Here is a 20983-nt window from a genome sequence, read left to right on the forward strand (position 1 = left end):
ATTACTACTACTAGAGTTCTGGAGGTATTATAGACCAGGACAATGTTACTAACTAACTATTACTACTACTAGAGTTCTGGAGGTATTATAGACCAGGACAATGTTACTAACTAACTATTACTACTACTAGAGTTCTGGAGGTATTATAGACCAGGACAATGTTACTAACTATTACTACTACTAGAGTTCTGGAGGTATTATAGACCAGGACAATGTTACTAACTATTACTACTACTAGAGTTCTGGAGGTATTATAGACCAGGACAATGTTACTAACTAACTATTACTACTACTAGAGTTCTGGAGGTATTATAGACCAGGACAATGTTACTAACTAACTATTACTACTACTAGAGTTCTGGAGGTATTATAGACCAGGACAATGTTACTAACTATTACTACTACTAGAGTTCTGGAGGTATTATAGACCAGGACAATGTTACTAACTATTACTACTACTAGAGTTCTGGAGGTATTATAGACCAGGACAATGTTACTAACTAACTATTACTACTACTAGAGTTCTGGAGGTATTATAGACCAGGACAATGTTACTAACTATTACTACTACTAGAGTTCTGGAGGTAATATAGACCAGGACAATGTTACTAACTAACTATTACTACTACTAGAGTTCTGGAGTTATTATAGACCAGGACAATGTTACTAAATATTACTACTACTAGAGTTCTGGAGGTATTATAGACCAGGACAATGTTACTAACTAACTATTACTACTACTAGAGTTCTGGAGGTATTATAGACCAGGACAATGTTACTAACTATTACTACTACTAGAGTTCTGGAGGTATTATAGACCAGGACAATGTTACTAACTATTACTACTACTAGAGTTGTGGACACAAACATATGACAGAGACCGTCATAAACAGGTAACCATCTTTCATTCATTAAAAACAACTCTAGTCTGTTGCATAAAAGGTCTGCTTTGTCAAGCTTCAGCTCTGTAAATGGGATTGTGATGGTCACAGTATAGAATATCTGAGAAAACGTATGTGTGTGTGTGTGTGTGTGTGTGTGTGTGTGTGTGTGTGCGTGTATGCATGCCCAGTGTGTGTGTGTGTGTGTGTGTATGCATGCCCAGTGTGTGTGTGTGTGTGTGTGTGTGTGTGTGTGTGTGTGTGTGTGTGTGTGTGTGTGTGTGTGTGTGTGTGTGTGTGTGTGTGTGCATGCCCAGCGTGTGTGTGTGTGTGTGTGTGTGTGTGTGTGTGTGTGTGCATGCCCAGTGTGTGTGTGTGTGTGTGCGTACCTCAGTAACACAGTTGATGTGGCAGTATGCCAGCAGTTGTTTCTGTAGAGAGCAGAGCAGCTCGTGGAGATGGGCCGGCTGACTGCTGTCTGATGAAGACGTTCCCTGGAGCAGCTTGTCACTGTTCTTCTCTAGTTCCCCAAACGCTTGGTCCTGCATACACACACACACACACACACACACACACACACACACACACACACACACACACACACACACACACAATGAATATCCAGGCAACAAGAGAGAGAAGCACAGAAAACGGACTAGTGATGATCTGCTACTTAATACCACCCAGGAGATAAACTAGCAGAGTAACAGCTACATCTACCACCCAGGAGATAAACTAGATAAACTAACAGCCACATCTACCACCCAGGAGATAAACTAGATAAACTAACAGCTACATCTACCACCCAGGAGATAAACTACCAGAGTAACAGCCACATCTACCACCCAGGAGATAAACTAGCAGGGTAACAGCTACATCTACCACCCAGGAGATAAACTAGCAGGGTAACAGCTACATCTACCACCCAGGAGATAAACTAGATAAACTAACAGCTACATATAACACCCAGGAGATAAACTACCAGAGTAACAGCCACATCTACCACCCAGGAGATACACTAGCAGGGTAACAGCTACATCTACCACCCAGGAGATAAACTAGCAGGGTAACAGCTACATCTACCACCCAGGAGATAAACTACCAGAGTAACAGCCACATCTACCACCCAGGAGATAAACTAGATAAACTAACAGCCACATCTACCACCCAGGAGATAAACTAGCAGGGTAACAGCTACATCTACCACCCAGGAGATAAACTAGATAAACTAACAGCTACATCTACCACCCAGGAGATAAACTAGCAGGGTAACAGCCACATCTACCACCCAGGAGATAAACTAGATAAACTAACAGCTACATCTACCACCCAGGAGATAAACTAGCAGGGTAACAGCCACATCAGAGGCTAGATGAATTAGCAGGGTAATAGCTACATCAGAAACTAGATGAATTAGCAGAGTAACAGCCACATCAGAAGCTAGATTAATTAGCAGAGTAACAGCCACATCAGAAGCTAGATGAATTAGCAGGGTAACAGCTACATCAGAAGCTAGATGAATTAGCAGAGTAACAGCTACATCAGAAACTTGGATTGGAGTATCTGTCCATAGGACCACTTTAAGCTGTACACTCCACAGATCTGGGCTTTACGGAAAAGTGGCCAGAAAAAAGCCATTGCTTAAAGAAAAAAATAAGCAAACACGTTTGGTGTTTGCAAAAAGGCATGTGGGAGACTCCCCAAAAATATGGAAGAAGGTACTCTGGTCAGATGAGACTAAAATGTAGCTTTTTGGCCATCAAGGAAAGCGCTATGTCTGGTGCAAACCCAACACCTCTCATCACCCCGAGAACGCCATCCCCACAATGTCTTGGAATGGCCCTGTCAAAGCCCAGAACTCAATCCAATTGAGAATCTGTGGTATGACTTAAAGATTGCTGTACATCAGCGGAACCCATCCGACTTGAACGAGCTGGAGCAGTTTTGCCTTGAAGAATTGGCAACAATCCCAGTTGCTAGATGTGCCAAGACATACCCCAAGAGACTTGCAGCTGTAATTGCTGCAAAAGGTGGCTCTACAAAATATTGACATTGGGAGGGTGAATAGTTATGAACGCTCAAGTTTTCAGTTGTCTTATTTCTTGTTTGTTTTACAATAAAAAATATTCAGCATTTTCAACGTGGTAGGCGTGTTGTGTAAATCAAATGATACAAACCCCCCCAAAAAATCTATTTTAATTTCAGGTTGAAAGGCAACAAAATAGGAAAAATGCCAAGGGGGGTGAATACTTTTGCAAGCCACTGTAAGACAGAATGATCTGGAACAACTAGGCTGCTTCTCTCCTCACCGTGTAGAAGCCCAGGTTCCTGAGCAGGGTCTTCATTAGGATCTCAGCCAGGTGTGTGTCAGGGTTGGTGCCGGGGGCTCCGTAGGAGGGGTCCAGGCCGCAGGAGGAGGCCAGGGCCTCGGGGGCCTCGGGGGGACAGCTGAACCCCAGGAGGGATGCTACGTGGGTGTGGTCCTGGAGCGAAGTCAGAATGATGTCCAGTTGCATCCTCTGGAAAACACAGGGTCAAGGGTCAGAGGTTAGAGGTCAGGGGTCAGAGGCAGGGACAGGACACAGCTGAAGAGAGAAGAGAGAAGTCAGCTATCGATCTATGGCAGCATTTTGACTTGGGAACGTTTGGAGCAGCTTTTCCCTAAACTTCGTAATATTTTGACATTTCTTTGTATATTTTAATCCAGAAAGATGATGCTGATTCATGATTTTGACAGGCTGAGAAAAGCTTCCTGCCCGTCTGTCCCGACCCGACTCCCGACACGTTCATCACTATGGGACAGCTGGAGATTCAATTTGAATATTGAAACAATGTTGCAAATGTCAGAGTGACAGACGGAAAGGTTTATACAAATCTCCGCTGTTGAAAACGAAATGTGAGACAATGTCTAGATGCTTTTTATAGCGGAGATCAGGTTTATAAATTGCCTGGCTGGGCTGACGAGACAGTGGATTGCGAAGTCAGATGGAACAGAGTAAAAAGGTATTTTAACATCATAGATTTATCCGGGGGCAACTTGTGGAATAGACACCGGCTGGAATGCGGTTTTAACCAAATCAGCATTCAGGATTAGACCCACCTGTTATATAAAATAGCAATAAGGCACCTTGGGAGTTTGTGGTATATGGTCAATATACCACGGCTAAGGGCTGTGTCCAGGCACTCCGTGTTGCGTCATGGCTAAGAACAGCCCATAGCCGTGCTATATTGACCATATACCACACTCCCTCGGGCCTTATTGCTTAAATAGAACTAGGGCCTTATTGACTAAATAGAACTAGGGCCTTATTGACTAAATATAACTAGGGGTTTATTGACTAAATAGAACTAGGGCTTTATTGCTTAAATAGAACTAGGGTCTTATTGACTAAATAGAACTAGGGCCTTATTGACTAAATAGAACTAGGGCCTTATTGACTAAATAGAACTAGGGTCTTATTGACTAAATAGAACTAGGGCCTTATTGACTAAATAGAACTAGGGCCTTATTGACTAAATAGAACTAGGGCCTTATTGACTAAATAGAACTAGGACCTTATTGATATAGTCACAGGTAAATGGCGTTGTTCAGACCAACGTGCAATACATCTATGTACTATACCTGTCCTTTGGACAGACTCTCCCATCTGTCAGGTCCCTGGGGCAGCAGGGAGTGGAGAAGCTCCATCCTCTCTCTCAGAGGAGGTAACAGCATAGTGGCCCCCACAGACAAAGTCTCAATCACAGCCTAGAGAAAACACAGAGATGGGTCAACACAACAGAGACACAGTAATAGAGCCTGACAACACAGAGACACAGGGTTAGAGCCCGACAACACAGAGACACAGGGTTAGAGCCTGACAACACAGAGACACAGTGTTAGAGCCTGACAACACAACACAGTGTTAGAGCCCAACAACACAACACAGTGTTAGAGCCCGACAACACAACACAGTGTTAGAGCCCGACAACACAACACAGTGTTAGAGCCCGACAACACAGTGTTAGAGCCCGACAACACAGTGTTAGAGCCCGACAACACAACACAGTGTCAGAGCCTGACAACACAACAGAGTTAGAGCCCAACAACACAGTGTTAGAGCCCGACAACACAACACAGTGTTAGAGCCCGACAACACAACACAGTGTTAGAGCCCGACAACACAGTGTTAGAGCCTGACAACACAGTGTTAGCGTCTCAAACACAGCCTGATTACACAGAGATGTCCCACAAACTCAGATTTTCGTACCACAGGCCCCCAACAGACAGTGTCTCAAACACAGTCTGGCATAAACAACAACAGCACCACACAATGAGAAGAGACAACAGCTTGACTATCCATCTCAATCCCAGCCTGACAACCAAAACACAGCGACACTGGGTTTGGCTCAGGGACAAAACCCCAACGGGTCAGGGACCTGGCAAATAGTCAAGTTCAGACCAGTTAGTCAACAGATTGTGCCTTGTTGCTTCACATATCCAGAGTCCATATTGTCATCACTAGTCTGAAAGGTAATGTTGTCCAGTAAGTAGAGATGTAGTGTTTTGAGGGTTTATAGTTAAATCTATATTGTTGCCATTCGGACTGTATACAGACACCCTTCAAAGGAGCAGCTGATCTAGTGGTTACTGTGTGAGCCGGTGTTCACCTCTTGGATCTCATCAGGAACAGAGGAATCCATCAGTCTGAAGAGAAGGTTCCGGAGGGGGCGGGCCTGTCGCCCTAGGATACTGGTGGCCACTCCCCCGGCCAGAGCCAAAGCCAGGTGATTGGACAGCAGTCGAAGGCAGAGTTTCAGGAAGTTGTGATGCTCCCTGTAATGAAGTGGTACGTCAGAGTGTTATGATACTGTCTTGATAAGACAGAAGACGAAGCCCAGCAGAAAGGCAATGCAATGGTTTTCATTGATTGTAGCATCAGTAAAATGCTACAGAATGTACAGTTGAAGTCAGAAATGTACATACACCTTAGCCAAATACATTTAAACTCAGTTTTTCACAATTCCTGACATTTAATCCTAGTAAAAAAATCCCTGTTTAAGGTCAGTTAGAATCACCACTATATTTTCAGAATGTGAAATGTCAGAATAATAATAGAGAGAATGATTTATTTCAGCTTTTATTTCTTTCATCACATTCCCAGTGGGTCAGAAGTTTACATACACTGAAACCTTATTGTGTTTTCCTGGTCTTACGGGACTGTTAATGCCTCAGATGAATAGTCAGCGTGGTGGAGGCTGCTGTCATTTCACGTCTTCAGGACGGAATGTTTAGAATGAATGGAACCCCACTGAACACATTGTATCTATGAGCTAGACAAGGTTCCAATGGAACCCTGAGGTGCCTGCAGTACCAGTACCTACCTGGAGGAGGGGAAGGGGAGGGGTGGCACCTCGCTGTTGATGCCGTCACAGTAGCGCTCTAGGAAGGAACGCAGGTGAGAGAAGGTGCTTTCTTCCAGGTCCACACAGTAGGGTCTGTGCCACGCTACCACCTGTCTGTCGACCAATTAAAACACAGCAATGTTATCATCTCATAGGGTCTGTGCCACGCTTACCACCTGTCTGTCGACCTGTCTGTCGACCAATTAAAACACAACAATATTATCATCTCATAGGGTCTGTGTGTGTGTGTGTGTGTGTGTGTGTGTGTGTGTGTGTGTGAGAACAGTGTGTGTATCTGTGTGTGTGTGTGTGTGTGTGTGTGTGTGTGTGTGTGTGTGTGTCTGTGTGTGTGGGATGGGGGGGTCGGACTGGGATGGGGGGTCGGACTGAAATGGGGACTGGGATTGGGACTGGGATGGGGGGGTGGGACTGGGATGGGGGGTCAGACTGGGATGGGGGGTCGGACTGGGATGGGGGGTCGGACTGGGATGGGGACTGGGATGGGGGGGTGGGGACTGGGATGGGGGCAGACCTCAGAAGACCATGGATCTGTACCTGTCCCTGGGCAGAGTGGTCCATGCCAGATTGTGTGTTCAACATGCTATATTTCTATACTGACCTGTCCCTGGGCATCGTGTCTCTTCTAAATGCTATATTTCTATACTGACCTGTCCCTGGGCATCATGTCTCTTCTAAATGCTATATTTCTATACTGACCTGTCCCTGGGCATCGTGTCTCTTCTAAATGCTATATTTCTATACTGACCTGTCCCTGGGCATCGTGTATCTTCTAAATGCTATATTTCTATACTGACCTGTCCCTGGGCATCGTGTCTCTTCTAAATGCTATATTTCTATACTGACCTGTCTCTGGGCATCGTGTCTCTTCTAAATGCTATATTTCTATACTGACCTGTCTCTGGGCATCGTGTCTCTTCTAAATGCTATATTTCTATACTGACCTGTCCCTGGGCATCGTGTCTCTTCTAAATGCTATATTTCTATACTGACCTGTCCCTGGGCATCGTGTCTCTTCTAAATGCTATATTTCTATACTGACCTGTCCCTGGGCATCGTGTCTCTTCTACATGCTATATTTCTATACTGGCCTGTCCCTGGGGATCATGTCTCTTCTATATTTCTATACTGACCTGTCCCTGGGTATCGTGTCTCTTCTAAATGCTATATTTCTATACTGACCTGTCCCTGGGCATCGTGTCTCTTCTACATGCTATATTTCTATGCGTTCCGGTAGCAGGACCAACCTGTCCCTGGGCACCGTGTCTCTTCTACATGCTATATTTCTATGCGTTCCGGTAGCAGCACCAACCTGTCCCTGGGCAGAGCGGTCCATGCCAGGCTGTGGGAGGTACCAGCTGAGATCTGTTGGATGACCACACCGTCCAGACCAACCACCTTCTTCGGCTTGGTGATGGGACCAGTGGAGTTACCCTGGCCACACTGACCCATGGAGTTGTTACCCCACGCATACACCTCATTGTCTAGGTGGAGGAGAGACAGAGAGACGAGAGGAAAAATAGACATCAAGTTGATTTAATCATCCAATCATGGGAACATTTTTGGGATGTTACGATGTGGTTTAAAATGTGGTGTGAGATTAAGAAGTGAGATGAAGAAATAAGATTAGGAAGTGAGACTAAGAAGTGAGATTAAGAAGTGAGATTAAGAAGTGAGATTAAGAAGTAAAACTAAGAAGTGAGACTAAAAAGTGAGATTAAGAAGTGAGATTAAGAAGTGAGATTAAGAAGTGAGACTAAAAAGTGAGATTAAGAAGTGAGATTAAGAAGTGAGATTAAGAAGTGAGATTAAGAAGTGAGATTAAGAAGTGAGACTAAAAAGTGAGATTAAGAAGTGAGATTAAGAAGTGAGATTAAGAAGTGAGATTAAGAAGTGAGATTAAAAAGTGAGATTAAGAAGTGAGATTAAGAAATGAGATTAAGAAGTAAAACTAAGAAGTGAGACTAAAAAGTGAGATTAAGAAGTGAGATTAAGATGTGAGATTAAAAAGTGAGATTAAAAAGTGAGATTAAGAAGTGAGATTAAGAAGTGAGATTAAGAAGTGAGATGAAGAAATGAGATTAAGAAATAAGATTAGTAACAGGTGAAATGTGTATGTGGTCATAAGAATCTCCCCTTTCAGAAACAAGAGCATATATGACTTATCCTGTTTGAACTTTACAGATAAACAAGAGAATCTCTAGTAAAACAGTTGAAGCAGGATAAGTCAATACTACCCCACATCCAGCTCTCTCCAGGTACTGTGTTGAACTTGTGGTTAGAGGCTGCTGTTTTACTGTGGGCTGGGCTGGTGGTTACTGCTGCTGCCTGGGCTGGGCTGACGTCGGTTAGAATCCAGCCCTCGTCTGTCTAGTAAACTATCCTCCTTATTGTCCTGTCTCTCTGTCTCTGTCCAATAAACTGGACAAATCCTTTACTGTCTCTCTGTCTCTGTCCAATAAACTGGACAAATCCTTTACTGTCTCTCTGTCTCTGTCCAATAAACTGGACAAATCCTTAATAAATAATCGTATATTGCCTGGTCTAGTGGTCTAATCTACTGGCTGTCTCTTTCAGCACTCTCTCTACTACCTTCTACCTCTGTCTCTCTCTTTCAGCACTCTCTCTACTACCTTCTACCTCTGTCTCTCTCTTTCAGCACTCTCTCTATTACCTTCTACCTCTGTCTCTCTCTTTCAGCACTCTCTCTACTACCTTCTACCTCTCTCTTTCAGCACTCTCTCTACTACCTTCTACCTCTGTCTCTCTCTTTCAGTACTCTCTCTACTACCTTCTACCTCTGGCTCTCTCTTTCAGCACTCTCTCTACTACCTTCTACCTCTCTCTTTCAGCATTCTCTCTACTACCTTCTACCTCTGTCTCTCTCTTTCAGCACTCTCTCTAATACCTTCTACCTCTGTCTCTCTTTCAGCACTCTCTCTACTACCTTCTACCTCTGTCTCTCTCTTTCAGCACTCTCTCTACTACCTTCTACCACTGTCTTGCTCTTTCAGCATTCTCTCTACTACCTTCTACCTCTGTCTCTCTCTTTCAGCACTCTCTCTACTACCTTCTACCACTGTCTTGCTCTTTCAGCATTCTCTCTACTACCTTCTACCTCTGTCTCTCTCTTTCAGCATTCTCTCTACTACCTTCTACCTCTGTCTCTCTCTTTCAGCACTCTCTCTACTACCTTCTACCACTGTCTTGCTCTTTCAGCATTCTCTCTACTACCTTCTACCTCTGTCTCTCTCTCTTTCAGCACTCTCTCTACTACCTTCTACCACTGTCTTGCTCTTTCAGCATTCTCTCTACTACCTTCTACCTCTGTCTCTCTCTTTCAGCACTCTCTCTACTACCTTCTACCTCTGTCTCTCTCTTTCAGCACTCTCTCTACTACCTTCTACCACTGTCTCTCTCTTTCAGCACTCTCTCTACTAACCTTCTACCTCTGTCTCTCTCTTTCAGCACTCTCTCTACTACCTTCTACCTCTGTCTCTCTCTTTCAGCACTCTCTCTACTACCTTCTACCACTGTCTTGCTCTTTCAGCATTCTCTCTACTACCTTCTACCTCTGTCTCTCTCTTTCAGCACTCTCTCTACTACCTTCCACCACTGTCTTGCTCTTTCAGCATTCTCTCTACTACCTTCTACCTCTGTCTCTCTCTTTCAGCACTCTCTCTACTACCTTCTACCTCTGTCTCTCTCTTTCAGCACTCTCTCTACTACCTTCTACCTCTGTCTCTCTCTTCCAGCACTCTCTCTACTAACCTTCTACCTCTGTCTCTCTCTTTCAGCACTCTCTCTACTAACCTTCTACCTCTGTCTCTCTCTTTCAGCACTCTCTCTACTACCTTCTACCTCTGTCTCTCTCTTCCAGCACTCTCTCTACTAACCTTCTACCTCTGTCTCTCTCTTTCAGCACTCTCTCTACTAACCTTCTACCTCTGTCTCTCTCTTTCAGCACTCTCTCTACTACCTTCTACCTCTGTCTCTCTCTTCCAGCACTCTCTCTACTAACCTTCTACCTCTGTCTCTCTCTTCCAGCACTCTCTCTACTAACCTTCTACCTCTGTCTCTCTCTTTCAGCACTCTCTCTACTAACCTTCTACCTCTCTCTTTCAGCACTCTCTCTACTAACCTTCTACCTCTGTCTCTCTCTAACCAATAAACACGCAAAACACTGACATCATAGATTTAAAATAATCATATATTTTTTTAAAGGATTGTTTTACCGTGTGAGAGAGCTAGACAGTGGCTGTCTCCTATGGAGAGGTCCACCACCCTGGTCGCCGTCAACTCCTCAATCAGCTTGGGTCTCAGTGCTGTGGCTTCAGAGGAGCCACAGCCCAGGCAGGCCCCGCAGCCCCAGGCATACACCTGGAACACAGGACAACACAGGACCAGTTACTACAACACAGGACCACACAGGACCAGTTACTACAACACAGGATCAGTTACTACAACACAGGACCAGTTACTACAACACAGGACAACACAGGACCAGTTACTACAACACAGGACCAGTTACTACAACACAGGACCAGTTACTACAACACAGGACCAGTTACTACAGCACAGGACAACACAGGACCAGTTACTACAACACAGGACCAGTTACTACAACACAGGACCAGTTACTACAACACAGGACCAGTTACTACAACACAGGACAACACAGGACCAGTTACTACAACACAGGACAACACAGGACCAGTTACTACAACACAGGACCAGTTACTACAACACAGGACATAGAACCAGTCACTAGAACCAGTCAGGATTAAAGGGTCTGCATATTGAAAGGAGACTGGTCCCCAATCTGTTTATACGGTCTTGCCAACTCCTATGGTTATTTCCATGTAAATATACCTGGAACCAGGCCATATAAAAGACATCGCAACAGGAAGTTACTTGCAGACAGTATCGATAGAACAACGAGACAGATATTTCACTGCCTGTATAAATGTGAAGCAGCTGCGTGGCGTTTCCACTCACTGTGGTAGTGACAGGAAGACCACTGGCTGGCAGTGGGAGGAACACGGAACAACATGGATTTTGGCAGACATTCTGCTCATTTTCTCATCGATTAAACAGTTCTGTTAAAAACCTAAAATCTGTTATGAACAGAGTGGACTAAGTTTTGTAGACTTTATCCTTTACCCTTTGCAAAATGTTTTTTATTTTTTTTTAATTGCGTTGTGTAGAAGGACTGAAAGGCAGGGAGGTGTTCGCTAAAGGAAATAATTATGCAGATGCATGCTAGAATGAGCCAATAGAATCTCCCTATCTCGTGATTGGCTCTGCCCACCTCCTCGCTTGTTCTGCCCACTATGACTCGCTTGTTCCCATTGGAAACGACAGGCTGTGGTCTATCTTGGTTAAGTTGTAAAAATCTTTGATAGTATTGTCAGTTGGACTAAAGGGAACTGTATGTAAACATATAAAAACACTTTGTGATAAATACTTATTTTAACATCCTGGTTAACAGTAACACAGTGAGCAACATAATGTGAATAACAGGAGTTGTGTTTCTTTCTTACTATAACCAGACACAGAGGACCAGAGATCATTGCTACATGACATATAATATAGTGTTAAGTGAAAACAGCAACACTCCACACAACCAGGGAGAGATTATATCAACAAAACAGTCTTCTGTTTATAACACAAACGAAAGAATTCCTTGCATCGTTGACTAGCAGAATTCCAAGATCAAACCCAAGCCACAGCCAGTGTTTTTCTTTATCCCCCAAGGCATCGTCTGTCGTTGTGGCTGTTGTTGTGACCCATCCCTGGGCAATACACTTCATTTAACTTGTATTTAACCAGGACACCATCCCTCCCTTGAAGTTAAAACAACTATTTTACAAGAGACAAGTGAAGTTATAGCATGTAGAAGAGACATGATGCCCAGGGACAGGTCAGTATAGAAATATAGCATGTAGAAGAGACACGATGCCCAGGGACAGGTCAGTATAGAAATATAGCGTGTAGAAGAGACACGATGCCCAGGGACAGGTCAGTATAGAAATTAAGCATGTAGAAGAGACATGATGCCCAGGGACAGGTCAGTATAGAAATATAGCATGTAGAAGAGACATGATGCCCAGGGACAGGTCAGTATAGAAATATAGCATGTAGAAGATACATGATGCCCAGGGAGACAGGTCAGTATAGAAATATAGCATGTAGAACACACAGCCTGGCATGGACCGCTCTGCCCAGGGACAGGTACAGATGTTCCAGATTTCTCCCTCCCGTTTCTAAAGGGTAAAACAGTCAGTAAACAGTCAGTAAACAGTCTGTCGTACCTGTCCAGTGGAGGTCAGGGCCAGGGAGGACTGGCTTCCAGCACACACTTTCCTTATGAACATCCCCTGCAAGGCCTCCACTACTTTGGGTTTATAGACACGGTTTGTATCTCCATGCCCCAGTTTCCCTGCAGGATAGACAAATTACACATTTAGAGACATTTAGAGACATATTGCCAATCGTATTATTTATGTAAAACCCATTCTTCAATATGAAGACAGAATTACACAATAAACTATATTTATTGATTTATATATTGTCTTTTATATTTCCATATATGTGTCGACATTTAGAGATATATGGATCATTTCCAGATAATAACGCTGATATAAAAACACCCGATGGATTCCAGCCTTGCGTCCTGAGCCTTCACCCACCATTGTCTCCCCCTCCGAAGGACCACACGGTGCGGCCATCTTTTGACAAAGCTATGGTGTGAGAACTCCCACAAGACACCTCTCCTACGTTGCTGATGTCTTTGACCAGAGTAGGAATGTTTCTGCTGTTGCTGTCTCCGTGACCTGCACACCAAAACACAGAGAGGAGAGATATGTCAAGACACCAGACAGGGGAGAAATATATTATCTACCAGACAGTGGAGAAATATATTATCAACATATCAACCAGACAGTGGAGAAATATATTATCAACATATCAACCAGACAGTAGAGAAATATATTATCAACATATCAACCAGACAGTAGAGAAATATATTATCAACATATCAACCAGACAGTAGAGAAATATATTATCAACATATCAACCAGACAGTAGAGAAATATATTATCAACATATCAACCAGACAGTAGAGAAATATATTATCAACATATCAACCAGACAGTAGAGAAATATATTATCAACATATCAACCAGACAGTAGAGAAATATATTATCAACATATCAACCAGACAGTAGAGAAATATATTATCAACATATCAACCAGACAGTAGAGAAATATATTATCAACATATCAACCAGACAGTAGAGAAATATATTATCAACATATCAACCAGACAGTAGAGAAATATATTATCAACATATCAACCAGACAGTGGAGAAATATATTATCAACATATCAACCAGACAGTGGAGAAATATATTATGAACATATCAACCAGACAGTGGAGAAATATATTATGAACATATCAACCAGATAGTGGAGAAATATATTATCAACCAGACAGTGGAGAAATATATTATGAACATATCAACCAGATAGTGGAGAAATATATTATCAACCAGACAGTGGAGAAATATATTATCAACCAGACAGGGGAGAAATATATTATCAACATATCAACCAGACAGTGGAGAAATATATTATCAACCAGACAGTGGAGAAATATATTATCAACATATCAACCAGACAGTGGAGAAATATATTATCAACATATCAACCAGACAGTGGAGAAATATATTATCAACCAGACAGTGGAGAAATATATTATCAACATATCAACCAGACAGTAGAGAAATATACTATCAACATATCAACCAGACAGTAGAGAAATATATTATCAACCAGACAGTAGAGAAATATATTATCAACATATCAACCAGACAGTGGAGAAATATATTATGAACATATCAACCAGATAGTGGAGAAATATATTATCAACCAGACAGTGGAGAAATATATTATGAACATATCAACCAGATAGTGGAGAAATATATTATCAACCAGACAGTGGAGAAATATATTATCAACCAGACAGGGGAGAAATATATTATCAACATATCAACCAGACAGTGGAGAAATATATTATCAACCAGACAGTGGAGAAATATATTATCAACATATCAACCAGACAGTGGAGAAATATATTATCAACATATCAACCAGACAGTGGAGAAATATATTATCAACCAGACAGTGGAGAAATATATTATCAACATATCAACCAGACAGTAGAGAAATATACTATCAACATATCAACCAGACAGTAGAGAAATATATTATCAACATATCAACCAGATAGTGGAGAAATATATTATCAACATATCAACCAGACAGTGGAGAAATATATTATCAACCAGACAGTGGAGAAATATATTATCAACATATCAACCAGACAGTGGAGAAATATATTATCAACATATCAACCAGACAGTGGAGAAATATATTATCAACCAGACAGTGGAGAAATATATTATCAACATATCAACCAGACAGTGGAGAAATATATTATCAACCAGACAGTGGAGAAATATATTATCAATATATCAACCAGACAGTAGAGAAATATATTATCAACCAGACAGTGGAGAAATATATTATCAACCAGACAGTGGAGAAATATATTATCAACATATCAACCAGACAGTAGAGAAATATATTATCAACATATCAACCAGACAGTGGAGAAATATATTATCAACATATCAACCAGACAGTGGATAAATATATTATCAACCAGACAGTAGAGAAATATATTATCAACCAGACAGTGGAGAAATATATTATCAACCAGACAGTGGAGAAATATATTATCAACATATCAACCAGATAGTGGATAAATTATTATCAACATATCAACCAGACAGTGGAGAAATATATTATCAACCAGACAGTGGAGAAATATATTATCAACATATCAACCAGATAGTGGATAAATTATTATCAACATATCAACCAGACAGTGAAAATATATTATCAACCAGACAGTGGAGAAATATATTATCAACATATCAACCAGACAGTAGAGGAATATATTATCAACCAGACAGTGGAGAAATATATTATCAACATATCAACCAGACAGGGGAGAAATATATTATCAACCAGACAGTGGAGAAATATATTATCAACATATCAACCAGACAGTAGAGAAATATATTATCAACATATCAACCAGACAGTAGAGAAATATATTATCAACATATCAACCAGACAGTAGAGAAATATATTATCAACATATCAACCAGACAGTAGAGAAATATATTATCAACATATCAACCAGACAGTGGAGAAATATATTATCAACCAGACAGTGGAGAAATATATTATCAACCAGACAGTGGAGAAATATATTATCAACATATCAACCAGACAGTGGAGAAATATATTATCAACATATCAACCAGACAGTGGAGAAATATATTATCAACCAGACAGTGGAGAAATATATTATCAACATATCAACCAGACAGTGGAGAAATATATTATCAACATATCAACCAGACAGTGGAGAAATATATTATCAACCAGACAGGGGAGAAATATATCATCAACCAGACAGTAGAGAAATATATTAGAGATAGATACGTTACAACACGGACAGACTGACTAGCTACAACACGGACAGACTGACTAGCAACAACACGGACAGACTGACTAGTTACAAAACGGACAGACTGACTAGTTACAACACAGACAGACTGACTAGTTACAACACGGACAGACTAGTTACAACACGGACAGACTGACTAGTTACAACACGGACAGACTGACTAGTTACAACACGGACAGACTGACTAGCTACAACACGGACAGACTGACTAGCTACAACACGGACAGACTGACTAGTTACAACACGGACAGACTGACTTGTTACAACACGGACAGACTGACTAGTTACAACACGGACAGACTGACTAGTTACAACACGGACAGACTGACTAGTTACAACACGGACAGGCTAGTTACAACACGGACAGACTAGTTACAACACGGACAGACTGACTAGCTACAACATGGACAGACTAGATACATTACAACACGGACAGACTAGTTACAACACGGACAGACTGACTAGTTACAACACGGACAGACTAGTTACAACACGGACAGACTGACTAGTTACAACACGGACAGACCGACTAGTTACAACACGGACAGACAAGCTACAACACGGACAGACTGACTAGTTACAACACGGACAGGCTAGTTACAACACGGACAGACTAGTTACAACACGGACAGACTAGTTACAACACGGACAGACTGACTAGCTACAACACGGACAGACTAGTTACAACACGGACAGACTAGTTACAACACGGACAGACTAGTTACAACACGGACAGACTGACTAGTTACAACACGGACAGACTGACTAGTTACAACACGGACAGACAAGCTACAACACGGACAGACTGACTAGCTACAACACGGACAGACAGACTAGCTACAACACGGACAGACTGACTAGTTACAACACGGACAGACAGACTAGCTACAACACGGACAGACTAGTTACAACACGAACAGACTGACTAGCTACAACACAGACAGACAGACTAGTTACAACACGGACAGACTGACTAGCTACAACATGTACAGACTAGATACATTACAACACGGACAGACTAGTTACAACACGGACAGACTGACTAGTTACAACACGGACAGACTGGTTACAACACGGACAGACTGACATGTTACAACACGGACAGACTGACTAGTTACAACACGGACAGACTGACTAGTTACAACACGGACAGACTGACTAGTTACAACACGGACAGACTGACTAGCTACAACGCGGACAGAATGACTAGTTACAACACGGACAGACTGACTAGTTACAACACGGACAGACTGACTAGCTACAACACGGACAGACTAGCTACAACACGGACAGACAGACTAGCTACAACACGGACAGACTGACTAGTTACAACACGGACAGACTGACTAGTTACAACACGGACAGACAGACTAGCTACAACACGGACAGACTGACTAGTTACAACACGGACAGACTAGTCACAACACGGACAGACTGACTAGCTACAACACGGACAGACTGACTAGTTACAACACGGACAGACTAGTTACAACACGGACAGACTGACTAGCTACAACACGGACAGACAGACTAGCTACAACAAGGACAGACAGACTAGCTACAACACGGACAGACTGACATGTTACAACACGGACAGACTGACTAGCTACAACACGAACAGACTGACTATTTACAACACGGACAGACTGACTAGTTACAACACGGACAGACTGACTAGCTACAACATGGACAGACTGACTAGCTACAACATGGACAGACTACATACGTTACAACACGGACAGACTGACTAGCTACAACACGGACAGACTGACTAGCTACAACACGGACAGACTGACTAGCTACAACATGGACAGACTAGATACGTTACAACACGGACAGACTGACTAGCTACAACATGGACAGACTGACTAGTTACAACACGGACAGACTAGATACGTTACAACACGGACAGACAGACTAGCTACAACACGGACAGACTGACTAGCTACAACACAGACAGACAGACTAGTTACAACACGGACAGACAGACTAGCTACAACACGGACAGACTAGTTACAACACGGACAGACTGACTAGATACAACACGGACAGACTAGTTACAACACGGACAGACTGACTAGCTACAACACGGACAGACTGACTAGCTGGGGTGTGGAGAAGCAGACTATCGCTTGACCTGAGGGTGCAGGTAGGGTTATGGAGGGAGAGCAGTTCTTTGAGACAAGGAATACACTGGAATGTCAGCGGGAGGTTTTTGATTTCAATCCGGAATGAGACAGGGACCGCAGAGATGTGAGGATGGTGGCAGTTCTGAATGTATTGGAGGGATCCAGATGAAGAGTGTTGTAGTTTTTCAGGAGACTCCTGCCAGGGATCCAGATGTAGAGTGTTGTAGTTCTTCAGGAGCCTCCTACCAGGTATCCAGATGAAGAGAGTTGTAGTTCTTCAGGAGACTCCTGCCAGGGTGCCAGATGAAGAGAGTTGTAGTTCTTCAGGAGACTCCTGCCAGGGATCCAGATGAAGAGAGTTGTAGTTCTTCAGGAGCCTCCTACCAGGTATCCAGATGTAGAGAGTTGTAGTTCTTCAGGAGCCTCCTACCAGGGATCCAGATGAAGAGAGTTGTAGTTCTTCAGGAGACTCCTACCAGGGATCCAGATGTAGAGTGTTGTAGTTCTTCAGGAGCCTCCTACCAGGGATCCAGATGAAGAGGGTGTTGCAGTAGTTCAGCATTGAGGAGATAAAGACATGGACGAGCTTCTCGACAGCGTCAAACACTGTGCTCAAGTCCAGGAGGATCAGGAGACAGGGAGAGCCAGGTCGTTGGTGACTCTGAGTAGGGCCGTTTCAATGCTGTGGGCCGGTCGGAAACCTGGCTGGAACTTCTCATATAGGTTGTTCTTATTGAGAAGGTCCTGGAGCTGTACAGAAACCCCTTTTTCCAACACCTTGGAGAGAAACGGGTGGTTGGATATTGGCCTGTAAAATTGGCCAGCAGCAGAGTAACATGATGGAGAGTTAAGGTGGATTTTGAAATCTCTTATAATCACAATGTTGGTTGAGGTGGCACAGAGTGAAGGAAGGGTTAGGCTTCAGAGACCGATAAACTAGAAGCACAGTCATGGAGTAGACGGACGGGGCTCATTTAAGCCTGAGTAGACCACAGGATGATGCCAGGTTTCAGTTAGGAACATGATGTCAAGCTTCTCGTGGTCGTGCAGGAGGAGGGATTTATTAGAGAGAGACAGCGTATGAAATAGCCCCGTGCTGATAGGCAGGGGAGATGTTGGAATAGGAGCTGCATCAAGTGTCTGTAGAGGTCTCAGGGCACTGAAATCCACTCCGCGTTTTCCTCATTTCCCTTGTGTGCAGAGGTCTTATGGCGTTTCAACTGCCTGAGAAGCATCCTGCAGACCTGGTTCTGTATCATCCATCTCCACTGGGCTCAGACCTGGTTCTGTATCATCCATCTCTACTGGGATCAGACCTGGTCCTGTATCATCCATCTCTACTGGGATCAGACCTGGTCCTGTATCATCCATCTCCACTGGGATCAGACCTGGTTCTGTATCATCCATCTCCACTGGGATCAGACCTGGTCCTGTATCATCCATCTCTACTGGGATCAGACCTGGTCCTGTATCATCCATCTCCACTGGGATCAGACCTGGTCCTGTATCATCCATCTCTACTGGGATCAGACCTGGTCCTGTATCCTCCATCTCTACTGGGATCAGACCTGGTCCTGTATCATCCATCTCCACTGGGATCAGACCTGGTCCTGTATCATCCATCTCTACTGGGATCAGACCTGGTCCTGTATCATCCATCTCTACTGGGATCAGACCTGGTCCTGTATCATCCATCTCTACTGGGCTCAGACCTGGTCCTGTATCATCCATCTCCACTGGGATCAGACCTGGTCCTGTATCATCCATCTCCACTGGGCTCAGACCTGGTCCTGTATCATCCATCTCCACTGGGCTCAGACCTGGTCCTGTATCATCCATCTCCACTGGGATCAGACCTGGTCCTGTATCCTCCATCTCCACTGGGATCAGACCTGGTCCTCTATCATCCATCTCCACTGGGATCAGACCTGGTCTGTTATCATCCATCTCCACTGGGCTCAGACCTGGTCCTGTATCATCCATCTCCACTGGGCTCAGACCTGGTCCTGTATCCTCCATCTCTACTGGGATCAGACCTGGTCCTATATCATCCATCTCCACTGGGCTCAGACCTGGTCCTGTATCATCCATCTCCACTGGGCTCAGACCTGGTCCTGTATCATCCATCTCCACTGGGCTCAGACCTGGTCCTGTATCCTCCATCTCCACTGGGATCAGACCTGGTCCTGTATCCTCCATCTCTACTGGGATCAGACCTGGTCCTGTATCATCCATCTCTACTGGGATCAGACCTGGTCCTGTATCATCCATCTCCACTGGGATCAGACCTGGTCCTGTATCCTCCATCTCCACTGGGATCAGACCTGGTCCTGTATCATCCATCTCCCCTGGGCTCAGACCTGGTCCTGTATCATCCATCTCTACTGGGATCAGACCTGGTCCTGTATCCTCCATCTCCACTGGGATCAGACCTGGTCCTGTATCCTCCATCTCTACTGGGATCAGACCTGGTCCTGTATCCTCCATATCTACTGGGATCAGACCTGGTCCTGTATCATCCATCTCTACTGGGATCAGACCTGGTCCTGTATCCTCCATCTCTACTGGGATCAGACCTGGTCCTATATCATTGATCTCCACTGGGCTCAGACCTGGTCCTGTATCATCCATCTCCACTGGGCTCAGACCTGGTCTGTTATCATCCATCTCCACTGGGCTCAGACCTGGTCCTGTATCATCCATCTCCACTGGGATCAGACCTGGTCCTGTATCATCCATCTCCACTGGGATCAGACCTGGTCCTGTATCCTCCATCTCTACTGGGATCAGACCTGGTCCTGTATCATCCATCTCTACTGGGATCAGACCTGGTCCTGTATCCTCCATCTCTACTGGGATCAGACCTGGTCTGTTATCATCCATCTCCACTGGGCTCAGACCTGGTCTGTTATCATCCATCTCCACTGGGCTCAGACCTGGTCTGTTATCATCCATCTCCACTGGGA

The 20983-nt window shown here is 43.6% G+C and overlaps 1 protein-coding gene across 1 annotated transcript in view; it reads right to left on the reverse strand.

Annotated features, from left to right (window-relative positions):
* Nucleotides 1–20983, reverse strand: part of LOC110525058 (probable E3 ubiquitin-protein ligase HERC1) — a 241985-nt gene that overhangs the window by 196961 nt on the left and 24041 nt on the right. The window contains exons 8-16 of the mRNA XM_036981638.1: nt 12977–13120; nt 12599–12726; nt 10520–10664; nt 7597–7768; nt 6246–6380; nt 5532–5697; nt 4504–4629; nt 3191–3400; nt 1271–1423 (exon numbers count right to left, since the gene is read on the reverse strand). Coding sequence (XP_036837533.1) covers nt 1271–1423; nt 3191–3400; nt 4504–4629; nt 5532–5697; nt 6246–6380; nt 7597–7768; nt 10520–10664; nt 12599–12726; nt 12977–13120 — 1379 coding nt within the window. The remainder of the gene's footprint in view (nt 1–1270; nt 1424–3190; nt 3401–4503; nt 4630–5531; nt 5698–6245; nt 6381–7596; nt 7769–10519; nt 10665–12598; nt 12727–12976; nt 13121–20983) is intronic.

This window comes from Oncorhynchus mykiss, chromosome 6, assembly GCF_013265735.2.
Source record: "Oncorhynchus mykiss isolate Arlee chromosome 6, USDA_OmykA_1.1, whole genome shotgun sequence".
Taxonomy (NCBI): Eukaryota; Metazoa; Chordata; class Actinopteri; order Salmoniformes; family Salmonidae; genus Oncorhynchus; species Oncorhynchus mykiss.